Consider the following 14,121-nt stretch of genomic DNA (forward strand, 5'->3'; position numbering starts at 1 on the left):
TCCCTCCAACCTGGTTCTCTGTTTGTTCCCACTGCTGTTCAGCAGTGGTAATTCCACTAAAGCCAGCATAAGTGGGAGTAGAATCAGATCCATCCATTAATTCAATTGCAGGCCAGATTACAGTGGAGATGCAAATTTTATGCCAGCTTCAGTGCAATGGACTCTGAGATGTATAGAATAGAACGGTCCATTAAGCTCAATGCCAAGGCCAGCCAGCTCCATATAATTGTCTCTGAGAAGAGCTATAGATCATAAAGGGGGCAAGATGCCAAAGCATTAGGCCGCGGCAGGGTCTTGTTTTAACGAAGTTCGGATCATAAAGTTTTCCTTTCGTTCTCTAAAGGAAATGAAAAGCCTGCGATAGCATTGCATGTCTCTTACCTCGGACGTTGGCTCCACTTCAATTTGAAGCAATGGATTTCCTTCAAGGCTGTTAAAAACAAAACAAGTTAATATGCCACCATGTGCACGGAATGTTCCCTACGTTCTGTGCCCCAACACTGCTCAGCAGCCCCAGGACATGGCCGTAACTCTGGCTTCCCTCCAGCTCAACCTCCCCCAAGACAAAAGAAAACAGCGTGCAGGAATCTCGGGCTTTCTACTTGCCTTGCTGACATGCTAATTTCAGAGACAGATCTGAACAGGCCCCTCCCCTACCCATGTCCCAACTAACACCACCACCCGCCCTCCAGTTAAGAAAGTTCCAACCCCAATTCTGTGGCTTGAACCCCTCACCAGTTAATATAACAAAGGGGTCTGAGAACCAAAGGATGCCCCTGTCCTAGGAAGGCAGGAAAGTGCATAGTTCTCTCTAGCACATGTACTGGGAGATGAGGACACAGGTGAGCCCATCTATTTGGCATAAGAGAAAAGCTGAATTTTTTTTCCTTTGACGGTCATAATTTTAGAACTTCTGGGTCACCAAAAAGGGAGGATTGTGAAGACTTCCTATACAGCTTGGATACCAGCTCCCCATTGCACCTGGTAAGCAGGGCTTGGAAACAGAGATCGCCTTTATAGTGCTGAACGTAATTATGTCACTATGGTGCCTCAGATAAGCTGCCAGTCTGACATCCTTAATGATGCTTGCTCCATAGGGCCCTGACCTTGCAAAGGCCAGCCTTTACTGATAGGAGTAGCCCCACAGAGCTACCAGAACCACTGAGGTGAGTAAAGGTCCTCACTTGCGTTACTGCTTGCAGGACTGGAGCACATAAGAGTCCCAGGTGCTGCCAACTAACTATTGAGCCATATCCTGTGGTCCTTGGTGAGGTTTTACTCTGTCCTTACACCAGGGAACTCCTGTTGACTTGAGGGAGTTTGCCTGAAGGAGGACAGAACAAAACACTGATTAGGAACCTTGGGGTCTTGCCCGGGGAACAGTATTGTATCAGACTGGAAGCCCTTTGGGGCAGGGATGGTATTTTTGTTCTGTGTTTGGACAGCACCTAGTGCACTGGGATCGTGGTGCATGCCTGCGGTGCTACCACAGTGTCAGTAGCAATAAATAAGGATTCACAATAAGGAATTCACAAAGCAGTATTAGCAGTAACAGCGTGGATAATTTGTAGTTCCAAAGTATGACAGTAGTGAAAGTAGATACAACGGAGATTGTTCGTGAGAGTAGGAAAGCAAGGGCTTGGTTAGCCTAGCCATAGCCCTGCCTGTCCTCCTTAGTGTAACTGCTATTAGAGTATCAGAGACCATTAAAATATTGGTTTCTGCAAACCGCTGTTATGCACTGCTCGGTTTAAGCTGAATTATGTGCAGCTGCCAATTCAGTCTTACACTTGTATGTTACTGTCAGGCCTTGTCTACACTGGCAAGTTTCTGCGCAGTAAAGTGGCTTTCTGTGGTGTAACTCCCAAGGTGTACACACTGCCAAGCCACTTAGCGTGCAGAAACGGAGCAGTTGCAGCGCTGTAAAAACACCACCCCAACGAGAGGCATAGAGCTTTCTGCGCTAGGGCTACCGCACCGTGGTGCCAATGTAGACACCCTGGTCGATTACATCATTGCGATTGGCCTCCGGGAGGTGTCCCACAATGCCTGTTTTCAGCTCTCTGGTCATCGGTTTGAACTCTACTGCCCTGCCCTCAGGTGACCAGTTGTCATCCCCATCCCTTAAATTCCTTGGGAATTTTGAAAGTTCCCTTCCTGTTTGCTCGATGATGCATGCAGTGGTCTCAGCGCATCTTTGATGACCATGCCTGCTCCATGCACCAGGTGATCCCCTGCTTGGAGCAATGCCGAGCTGCTGGACCTCATCAGCATTTGGAGAGAGAGGAGGCTGTCCAGTCCCAGCTGCGCTCCAGCCATAGGAATTATGATACCTACGGACAGATTTCACGATGCAGGACAGAAAGGGGCCATGACCGGGACACATTGCAATGTAGGGTCAAAGTGAAGGAGCTGAAGAGCACCTATCACAAGGCGCGGGAGGCAAACCGCCGCTCCGGTGCTGCGACCACGAGCTGGTGAGGTTCTACAGAGAGCTGGACGCGATACTCGGTGGCGACACCTGCTCCACCGCGAAGGCCCCTGTGGATACTTCGGTGGCTCGTGTGCCAGTTGAGAGTGGACCAAGCCAGGATGAGAAAACTTGAATAAGGATGGGGAAGGGGACCCAGAGGGAGAGGACAACTCGGAGGTCAGAGATGCATGCAGCCAGGAGCTCTTCTCTACCCCAGAGGAGGCTAGCCAGTCACAGCTGTCAGAGCTTGGAGAAGTGCAAACAGGAGAGGAGGGCCCTGGTAAGTGGCTTCGACTTTGGGAATCACTGAAGCGAGTTGTCGGGGGCAGGAGGGTTGCAGAAAGCAGGCTTGTGTCTGTATGATGCACGTACCACCACATGCCTAGTCTGAGAGGCAGACAGGCTGATTGACCGACTCCTTCACTTCACGGGAATCTGCCTCAGAGATCTCCAGGAAACTCTCGTGGAGATACTGGGCAAGCCGCTGCTGCAGTTTCTTTGGCAGAGCTGTTTTGTTTCTTGTCCCATTAAGGGTAACTTTCCCACACTGCTCTGCTGTCACTAGGAGGGGGGACCATTGCTGCACACAGGCAAGCCACATAAGGGCAAGGGCAGAAGCCACAGTCTTGGAGAAAACCCTCCCTTGATTCCGTGCTCACCCTCAGCAATGAGATATCTTCCATAATGAACAGAGCCTGTGGAAAATGTGGGGACAGTAATGATTATAAGGCCCCACACACACAGTGCTGGCTCTCCCCAAGAGCTACGTGCCCAGTGTACAGTACCATCCTGGAACACTGATTTCCCCTGCCCCTGCGGTTACTCACCATTTTGGGGGTCTTATGGCTCATGTGTGCTTGCCTGGGGTCAGCCAGTTAGTGACAGGTATGTGAATAGTGGCTGTGTTTTAAATCAGTGGTCTATGTGTTGCAAACAATACTGCTTCTGTAAAATGTTGCATTTTGGCTTCTCAGATATGACCTTGGGAGCCCAGCTTCGCTCTTTGTTATCGCTGCGCAGAATTAGAAAGTGGCCACGAAGAATTAACGAGGACTTTCTGTGTGATGTCATGATGCACTCCACAGCCGAAAAACAAGAACTGAAGGAGTGGCGGGACAGCAAGGAGAATGCAGCGCACCAGAACGAAGCCACGGAGCAGCTCTTAAACGTTAAGGAGCGCCAAGTGGACATGCTCCAGACGCTACAAGCACTGCAAACCGAGCAGCTCCGCGCCTGCCCTCCCCTGCAGCTGCTGTCATAAAACTCTTTCCCATGTGCCCCCCAGACACCGCCAACACACTCTTATCAACCTTCTGGCTCCAATCTGTACCTGTTGCATTCTGCTCCTGCCCCGTCAGAGTCCAGCCCTGCAAACTACCAGTACCCATTGCACTCAACACCTGTCCCCTGCAGTTTAGCCCTGCTGAAGTACAGTATCCACTGCACTGTACTCCAAAGGACAAGGTTGGATATGATACCTGGACATACACAAATCTTTAACCATCCCGGAACCCTCCCTTCCTCCATCCTCCTCAGTGCTAATGTGTATTTTTTGTTTGTCTTACTGCTCCAGTTGCTGTTTTTAATAAAAGAATTGTGTTGGTTTGAAAGCAAATCTTTATTCCATTAATTGAAAGCAAGCAGAGCCCTGCAAAACAGGCAATATTCTTATGCCTTCATAGTGCATCATCTGCACCAATCACAATCACCTCCTAGCATTACAAGCACTGCACTCCTGAGCATAGCAACAAATATTAGTGGCTTTCAGCTTCAAATTGCTGCCTCACGGCATCCCTGATCCTTATGGCCCCATGCTGCACCCCTCTAATAGCCCTGCTCTCTGGCTGTTCAAATTCAGCCTCCAGGTGCTAAGCCTCATCAGTTCAGCCCTGAGTGAAGCTTTCACACTTTCCTTCACAAATATTATGGAGCGTACGGCACACGGCTATAAGCATCGGAATATTGTCATTGACCAGGTCCAGATTCCCATATAGGCAGCACCAGTGGGACTTTAAACAGCCAAAAGCACACTCAACAATCATTCTGCACTTGCTCTGCCTGTTGTTGAACCACCCCTTGTTGGTGTCAAAGTGCCCAGTGTATGGCTTCATTAAGGGGTAGGCAGGGTCTCCCAGGATCACAATGGGCATTTTAACTTCCCCTACGGTGATATTCTGGTCCGGGAAGAAAGTCCCTGCTGGCAGCTTCCTGAACAGACCAGTGTTCCAAAAGATTCACCGTTCTGGACCAGCCTGCATTAATGTCCATGAAATGCCCATGGTGATCCACAAGTGCCTGGAGAACCATTGAGAAATACCCCTTCCAATTAATATACTTAGTGGCTAGCTGGTCTAGTGCCAGAATTGGAATATGCATGCCACCATCGCCTCTCTGCAGTTAGAGAAGCCCATTTGTGCAAAGCCATCCACAATGTCACACATGTTGCCCAGAGTCATAGAATCATAGACTTTAAATTCAGAAGGGACCATTATGATAGTCTAGTCTAACCTCCTGCACAACGCAGGCCAAAGAATCTCATCAACCCACTCCTGTCACAAGCCTCTAACCTATGTCTGAGCTACTGAAGTCCTCAAATCATGGTTAAAGACTTCGAGGTGCAGAGAATCCTCCAGCAAGCGACCCATGCCCCACGCTGCAGAGGAAGGGAAAAAACTCCCAGGGCCTCTGCCAATCTGCCCTGCAGGAAACTTCCTTCCCATCCCCAAATATGGTGATCACTAAATCCTGAGCACGTGGGCAAAACTCACCTGCCAGACACCCAGGAAAGAATTCTCTGTAGTAACTCAGATCCCACCAGATCTCACATCTCATCACAGGCCATTCGGCATAGGTACCGCTAATAGTCGAAGATCAATTAATTGCCAAAATTAGGCTATCCCATCATATCATCACTTCCATAAACTTATCAAGCTTAGTCTTGAAGCCAGATATGGTTTTTGCCCACACTGCTTCCCTTGGAAGGCTGTTCCAGAACTTCACTCCTCTGATGGTTAGAAATCTTTGTCTAATTTCAAGTCTAAACTTCCTGATGGCCAGTTTATATCCATTTGTTCTTGTGTCCACAGTGGTACTGAGCTTAAATAATTCTTCTCCCTCTGTGGTATTTATCCCTTTGATATATTTATAGAGAGCAATCATATCTCCCCTCAGCCTTCTTTTGGTTAGGCTAAACAAGCTAAGCTCTTTGAGTCTCCTTTCATAAATCAGGGTTTCCATTCCTCGAATCATCCTAGTAGCCCTTCTCTGTACTTGTTCCAGTTTGAATTCATCTTTCTTAAACATGGGAGACCAGAACTGCACACAATATTCCAGATGAGGTCTCATCAGTGCCTTGTATAACAGTAGTAACATCTCCTTATCTCTATTGGAAATATCTCGCCTGATGCATCCAAAGACCGCATTAGCTTTTTTCACAACCATATCACACTGGCAGTTCATAGTCATCCTATGATCAACCAATACTCAGAGGTCCTTCTCCTCCTCTGTTACTTCCAAGTGATGCATCCCGAGTTTAAAACAAAACTTGTTATTAATCACGGTCTTTCAGAGTAGGATGAGATTAATGGCCCTGCACACTTCCATCAACACGAGTCCAACAGTTGACTTTCCCCACTCCAAACTGGTTAGCGACCGATCGGTAGCAGTCTGGAGTAGCCAGCTTCCACAGTGCAATCGCCATGTGCCTCTCCAATGGCAGGTCAGCTCTCACTCATGTCCTTGCACCACAGGGCTGGGGTGAGTTCATCACACAGTCCCATGAATGTGGCTTTCCTCATTTGAAAGTTCTGCAGCCACTGCTCGTCATCCCAGACATGCATCATGATGTGATCCCACCACTCAGTGCTTGTTTCCCAAGCCCAAAAGCAGCGTTCCACTGTGATCAGCACCTCTTTGAATGCCACAAGCAATCTCGTGTCATAGCTACTGCATGTGGTGAGATCAATGTAGCACTCCTCTTGCCTTTGTGGTTTAAGGAACAACTCCACTGCCACTCGTCATGTGAGAGAGGGCAGCATATTGGTCAACAGAGCAGGAACCATGCCTGCAGACCGAAGAGGCAGAGCGAGCAGTACACAAACCATTGAAAGATGGCACCAAATGCGGATGGAAGCACAGGGATTGCTGGGATGCGAAGCAATGCATCATGGGGCATTGGGATAGGACCCAGGATGCCCCGTGACCCCCTTCACCTTCCCACAACTCTTAGCGGCAGAAGAGAAGAGGTGCTCTGTGGGATAGCTGCCCAGAGTGCACCACTCCGAATACTGCTGCAAGTGCCGTAAGTATGAACACGCTATTGCCCAGGCAGCTGACAGTGTGACCACAAAACAGCAGTGTCCCTTCAGCGCTCTCTGATCGGCGCTGTAACTGCCAGCGCTGTAACTCTGCCAGTGTAGACATACTCTCAGTTAAATCCTCCAGGTCCCTCTATCACAGACTGCTGAATCAGTTTACATCCAGTGAAGAGACTGCTTTGCGTCCTCTCTGCACATTCTGCTCTTTGGTCATTCCTTCTGGCTCCAATTTTAGGTATTTTTACATTTCTGGAGTCTACTTCTCATTTATACCTAGACTATTTTGCCAGAGCAGAGTAAAGGGGTCTTAAGTGTCAACGAGAATTGGGTCTCAAGTGTTAAATGTGCTGGGGAAACCTTTCAGAGGAAAATTTTAAGACAAGAATTGACCACCCTGTCATGTGCCAATGTAAATTTAGAGTTACTCCACTGGAATCAATGGAGTTATAGTTGCACAGAACCAGTATAAATGAGAAGAGAGTCCTGAGAGTTTAACTGGCAGAAAACTGTAGCAAATACCAGCCTCACATACAACCATATTGTTTCTATCTGTTACACCTGCTGTACAGCCAGGTAAGCAGTTTTCCGCACCTTGCTTTTAATAATAGCAGTAATAATAATAATACCTATTTCTAATAGTGTATAGATTACAGCCTGCTTTCCAAATCAATTCAGTGCTTCTCAATTACTCTGGTGGTAAATCCAGAGTAACATCACTGATGTCAATGCAGTTACTTCAGATTTTCATTGGTGTAAGTGAGATCAGAATCTGGCCCAAAGCTTTATAATTTCTCCACACACCTGAGCTTACTTTACTATAACATACCTCTGATGTGAATGTATTTATTATGAACCAGGAGTGACAGCTGTACAAACCATCTCAAGAGGGTCTAATAGGCTTGAGGAAGCAAGGGGAATTTGGGTGTAAGATCTTCATCTCCTCTCCTGCATTGGCTTGAGTTGCAAAGTGGACTTTAACCTCTAATTTGACTCAGACACAGGCTATCAAATAACCATCCTGGAATTATTTTGCCAGGCACCATCAGCTCTGACACCGAAGCAATTCTTTAGCCCACCACAGAAAAGTGTAGGTAATCTGATAGAAACTACTTCTGTTGGGCTGAGATCTTATCTGCTAAATTTCTGAGTTACATAATCCCCCAAAACTGGAGTTTTCTAAAAAGGAATGGCAACGTTCTTGAATGTAACAGCACTGCTGGATGCTGCTAATGCAACCCTGATCAGATTCACCAGGAAGATCTTAGGGAACACTGAGCTAAACAGGAAAGCAGCCACAAGTAAAGCAAAAACAAAGGCCACTGGGGAGAGCTTTTCCTAGCTGCCAATTATACCAAGTTTCAGGTGCTGTTAGACACCTAATGCAAACTTTAGGGATCTTAACAAATATTATTGGTGGAGCTGGAAGTTCTGCTTTTATTTAAGGTTAGTCCAATGCTTCCTGTTTCAGCTGCATAGAATTTATCCAACTTTAACCATGTGGCTGAAGTGGATCACTTGATGATTACCTGTTCTGTCAAGGTCCCTCTGAAGCACCTGGCATTAGTCGCGGTTGGAAGACAGGATACTGGGCTAGATGGACCTTTGGTCGACCCACTATGCCATTCTTATGAAGTTTCCATGATAAGTGTCTGCTTCAGAGAGTGGTGGTTTGTTTGTTTGTTTGTTTAATTTCAGACAAAAAGCGGTCTAGCCATTTCTGGAGAACGAGGGTAGGGGGAAAAAAGAATTGCAAACTTTTCTTTGAACAGCTCTCACGTCCCTGTGCTTTGAAATAGGAATTTGAAATCTGGCAGGAGGCTGGCCTGGCCTTTGTGTCAGGAATTGCCTTTTGCCAATTCTCTGCAAAAAATTACACCTCGATTGGCCAAACTAAAGCCCTTGGAAAACGTAATTTCCACATGCTCAGGAGAGACTTCTTAGATTTTAGCCCCTCAAATCTTGAGGATTCCATCCTCACGGAGCATGCCAAGTCTCTCACAGCTCCTAGTGCTGACCAGACCGTGCATCCCACAGACCAACTGAACACGCTCCATCCAGGCTACGTGCGAAGCCAGACTTTCCCTGTAATTGCTGCTCCAGGCTGGGCACTGGAACATATTGCAGGCAACCCCCTGCCGGCCCCAGGCAGTGTGGTGGAGGAAGCCACTGATCGATGCAGAGGGAACAAAAGCCACACCATGGAGGGACAGAAGTAATTACAAGGTGAGACTGACAGGCAAGGAGACTGGGAGCCAGGATGGAAGGGGAGGCTGGGACTGCATACTCCATGTGCCTTTTTAGCTCAATCTTCACATCTTAGTGCTGTTAATCCACAGGTAACTGACAGATCTCCTGTCCCCACTGTGATCATTCTGACCATTCCCCTGAAATTCTGGTCCTAGTTGGTCAGGAGGATCCATCAGCACAGGTCTGCTTACCAAAATAAACAGGTTTGTCGCTTCCATGAATGACCTTGGCACAAAGCAAGCAGCAGCTGTCAGTCACACAACCCAGTGAAGGGACTTGTGTCCCTAGCAGGTGTTCAAAAGCAGGGGATACGAGGGAGTGAAGAACACAAAGTGAAGAGGAAGTAAAAAGACAAGGCAAGAGACCCACTTACATTGGATTAGAATTCACTGGATGAAGGATAACTTGAGGTGCTCGGGTCGGTGTCTCAGGCACAACATCTGAAAACAAAGGAGAGCTGAGTGTGAAAACAGAGGGAGACATGCTGTAGGCAGAGCAGAGCTGCCCTGAGTTTAGTTTCCAAGTTGGGCAGTTTGTTGGCAGGGAGACAACCATTATTTTCTGGGGTTTCCCCAAGTCCCTGGTCCACAATCTCTTCTCACTCACTGAGGTGGTGTCACACCTGCATAAAGGAGAGGAGAATCAAGCCCAGTGTCTCTACTTCTCTCTTCTATCCGATCTCACAGCTGCACCCAAACCAAGGCCGAGCTGACATCAGCACTGCCTCAGCAGTGGCACCTCCAATCAGTCAACCAACCAACCAACGGGAGGAAGAACTGCCTCTGACAGGGGAAGGCCCAGCCAGCGGCAGGAGACTAGGATTCAGGAAAGAGGGAGAAGGAGAAAAGGAAGTCCTGTTTCAAAGTGAGTCAGGTGAAGGGTCCTGGAGAGGGCGGGGAAAGCGGAGAAGGATGGCTGGGGAGGAGAAAGGGAAGAGAGGTTGTCACGAAAGAGGAAATATGAGATGAAGTGGCTACATCCCGGCTCCCACTGAGCGCTGCCTATAGGCCCACTTTCCCACAGCACTGCACGTGGTGGAGCCACAGACATCTGGGCAAAGCAGGGATAAAAAGCTACCATGTCATGGTGCTCCACATCCCTCAGCACTTTGCGCTTCCTTGCACAAGCGCCTGTGACTCCAAGAGGAACAAAGCAGTGGAGAATCAGGCCACTTCTGGGTTTGACGGAGGCAGTTGGTGTTAGACTGGAAGGGAGACCCCGCAGAGGATGGATAAAAGACCTTGAGAGACTCTACTAGTTCCTCTGGACCTTGTAGTCGGTAAACAAGGCCAATGAGGAGCTTCTCCGGCTGGCACTGGCTGCCTTAGTTTAAATGTGAAGTTCACCCTTCACGGTCACAGCCAGAGGAAGCAGAGGCTTCCACAGCTACTTCTTGCCCTTGGCAGGCTTCTCCTTGCATCCTGCGGCTGACCTGCCGCTCCCTCCCATGCCATGGCTCACAACCATGTGTGCTGAACGTCACATTGATGTTCTTCTCTAGGCTCAATAGCTCAGCTGACAAACAGTCACAAAAACCAAATCTGCCTAGGGATGGATTTACCCTTCAAACAACTACCTGTTTCTTACCCTCATGGCTTCCCAAACTTCCTGCCACCTGCCCTCAATCAGGGCAAGGGAAAACCCTCCAAAGAGGGCTTCCTGCCAGTTCCTTTTCCTCATCTAATAATACATCTCTCCTCCACACAGAAAACTCTAGCCCTGAGGACAGCCTCAGAAGAGGCTGGCCCACTTGAAAAACACTGCAAACTCTTGGGTGAATTTATTCACTGTAGGGTGAAACTCACCCCTGTGCAGAAAGCCAGCACAAGGCACAGGTGCCATTCACCCCCACACCGCCATATTCTGAGAGATTTAAGCAGACCCTCTGCACAGGGGGTGAATTTCACCCTCAATAATTTAGTCAAATCATCCTCATATTATTCATTTCTAGAAGGAACACACCCAAAACCCCGCCCCACCCTTTAAGTCCCAGCTGATTAAAGACCATTCCCCAACCCACGCATCATCCAGATCTCTAAACGATGAGAGTAAGGGATGCAACTCAGGACAGGGAGAGTATCGCTGCTCTTAAATCAGAGACAGGTAACTCTGCATGCACTACATTACAGCAACTGATTATGATCACTTTGAAATGACTTACCTGGGAAAATGAACTGCTGCTTGTACTTGTAGTAGTGGGAAGCTTGCAATGGAGAAAGGAAGAAGTTAAAAAAGTGAGCAATGTCAGGGCAACACAGCACAATTGGAAGGGTGGCATCTGTAAACCTCTATGTCCTGCATCACAGAGCATCCAGCCTCTGCTGGACTGGGGAGGAAGAGATCAGAATTGGGCACCTGATCCCACTGTCCCACATGGCAGCGCAGGGCATAGACTTGCCTTCAGTTAAATCTCTCACAAAACACGTCCCAGTTCCTTTGTGTCTGTTAGGGTACGCCTACGCTTCAAACTGGAGATGTAAATTTCAGCTTGAGGAGACATACCCGCGCTAGCTCTAAATTGAGCTAACATGAAATAGCATGTAGGGGGCAGCTGCCCCAAATGCATACCTAGCATCTTAGACAGGTGTGAACTCGGGTGACTAGCCCCTCCAGTCACTCATGCTCCTGCGGCTATACTCTATTTTTAGCATGCTAACCAGATCAGAGCTAGCATGGGTATGTCCCCTCAAGGTGGAATTCACACCTCCAACTTGAAGTGCAGACATGCCCTTAGACTGTAAGCTCCTCAGGGCAGGGACTGTGTATTTTGTACCTTGTGCAAATGCCAAGTCTGCGGATGGCACGTCAATAACAGCAGCCGCCACAACACAACTAGGTCACCAGGCCAGCATCTGGCTGCTTTACGTGCCCTAGATCTGTTTAGGAGCCAGGTTATCTAACAAAATTCAACTCCCGCATTCTACAGTCTTCAGTACTTAACTTACCAGTTATGCAACACTTTGCTGCTGAGATTTCCAAAGCCACCTGAGGGATTTTGCCACCCAATTGAAAGCCAATGAGATTTGGACACTTAAGTCCTTTGGACTCCTTTGAAATTTCTAGACTACACATCTAAGGCACCAGGCACCCATTAAGCAATTGATTAACTAATGAATACCGCAGAAGAGATACAGCTGGTAACTCGAGGGCAGTTAACAATCAAGGATGGCTCTTAAAAGGTGTGTGGAACAGAACGACCTTTGATATTATTGCTTCTTACCAAGCCACTGGAGATCAGCCTCAGGTAGATGTTTAAAGCCAGAAGGCTGGAGCCATGTGCTCTTAAACAGCTGAGAAATGCAATTATGCACTAAAAAAGGCCTTGTCTCAGCCCTAGTCTACACTATAGAGTTAGGCTGACACAAGGCAGCTTACGTTGACCTAACTCTGTAAGCGGCTACACTAAAAATGTCGCTCTTGCTGACGTAACTCGCCCTTTGTGCCGACTTAATAACTCCACCTCTGCAAGAGGCACAGCACTTAGTCAATGTCGTTGGGTTGACACAGTGCCAGCGTAGACACGACATTGCTTATATCGACTGTTGTTGCCTTTCAGAAGCCGTCCTACAATGCCCCACACGGACAGCTACATTGGTGCAAGTGCTCCTGGTGAGGACACTCACTGCCGACACAAGGAGCATAGTGTGGACATGGCAAAGTGATTTAATTACTGCGGTGGCTGTATGTCAATGTAACTTAGGTCGACTTAATTTTGTAGTGTAGACTTGCCCTCAGTCACTGCACTTACATCAAAACACCACTCCAAAAGTAAGTTCCCCCCCACTCCACCCGCTCCACAGGCCAGCTTTCCAGAAGCTGGCCAGGGCCATGAAAACCCAGGCTAGGGCGCAATATCAGGATGGTGCAAGTGGCTGAACTGGGACATGGCTGACCTGGCAGGGAAAAATGGAGGCTTTTCAGAGGCAGAAACCAAACTGAGATCCCCTGAAAATCTGGCTGTGGTTGTGGGAATGGATCGGGTGTCACAGCAGCGCACACAACCACCCACCCGAAGCCCCCTGGCACTGTCCAGACACTAAGCTGGAGCAGAGCACCTGGGAGCTGCACTGATGGGGCACATTGAGGCTTCTTGGGAGCCTGGGCTGAAACTTAAAGCTGCTTCTGCATTGCAGAACTGCAGCAGAACCACCTGCCTTCTCCCTGGCATGAATCCCCCCCACACCAAGCTGTTACCACAGGGTCTGTGGGGTGCAGCACAGTTGAATCAAGTCCATATGGCAGAAGAGTCACTTCTTCCACCACCAAAACGCAGTTACCTCTGGAATCGCCGATGCAGCAGCACTACGCAATAGCTACGGGGCAGCAGTGAAGAACGTTGGATTCCATTAAAGCAATGGGGGATACTCAGAGAACCCAAATATAAACATACAGGAGGAGTTTGGCCAAGACATCAGAACGGATCCCTGTGTTATTGTGAAGAGCACCGTGGACTCTTTAAAGACCGCAAGGGACAGCGACTTAAGCCACGGTGGAGCTGTACCTAGCGCTGCTCCAGCTGAACCCAATTTACCCTCAGCTGAATTTGACCTCTGGGGCCAGATGCACAGTTGGTGTAAATCTGCAGCATTCAACTGAAGCCAATACAGCTATGCTGATTTACACCAGCTAAGGATCTGGCTCAGCATCTCCTGATTAACTCCTGATACCACAGTTTACAGTGTGACAGGAACGACTCTCCCATGAGCTGAGATCAAAGTGGACACCTCTTGGATTCCCGGGAAGAAATAGCTATATTTCAAACCTCCTAACCCTGTATAAAGCTTCTGAAGAAAGCTGAAATTCTTGAGACTAGCATCTTGACAGCAGTGGGACGCACTGCCCAGGTCTAGCCCTAGCACAGAGATCAAAAGCATCCCAAGCACTGCTCAGTGTCGTTTCACTCAGCCCGAGGCTGCTAACAAAACATGTTAAGAAAGCATCCCTCGCTCTGAGTTGCCACGCAGGTAATAGCTTCTGGAGTTTGATCTTTCCTGACTTGGTTTCTCTGCTCCTTGCCGGGGAAGTGAGGATGGACTGCCTTGGCGACTGGCAATCCAGAGTTTACTCCCTGTAAATGCCAATTTG

The 14,121-nt window shown here is 48.3% G+C and overlaps 1 protein-coding gene across 3 annotated transcripts in view; it reads right to left on the minus strand.

Annotated features, from left to right (window-relative positions):
• KSR2 (kinase suppressor of ras 2) overlaps positions 1-14,121 on the minus strand; it is a 288,181-nt gene that overhangs the window by 80,942 nt on the left and 193,118 nt on the right. For all 3 annotated transcript variants that reach the window (XR_005289112.2, XR_005289113.2, XM_038374065.2), the window contains 3 exons: positions 11,198-11,239; positions 9,410-9,476; positions 382-430 (listed from right to left, as the gene is read on the minus strand). Coding sequence is in view for 1 of the 3 variants with exons in the window: in XM_038374065.2 (XP_038229993.1) it covers positions 382-430; positions 9,410-9,476; positions 11,198-11,239 (158 nt within the window). In the remaining 2 variants the exon portion in view is untranslated. The remainder of the gene's footprint in view (positions 1-381; positions 431-9,409; positions 9,477-11,197; positions 11,240-14,121) is intronic.

The sequence above is a fragment of the Dermochelys coriacea genome, chromosome 15 (genome assembly GCF_009764565.3).
Source record: "Dermochelys coriacea isolate rDerCor1 chromosome 15, rDerCor1.pri.v4, whole genome shotgun sequence".
Lineage (NCBI taxonomy): Eukaryota > Metazoa > Chordata > Testudines > Dermochelyidae > Dermochelys > Dermochelys coriacea.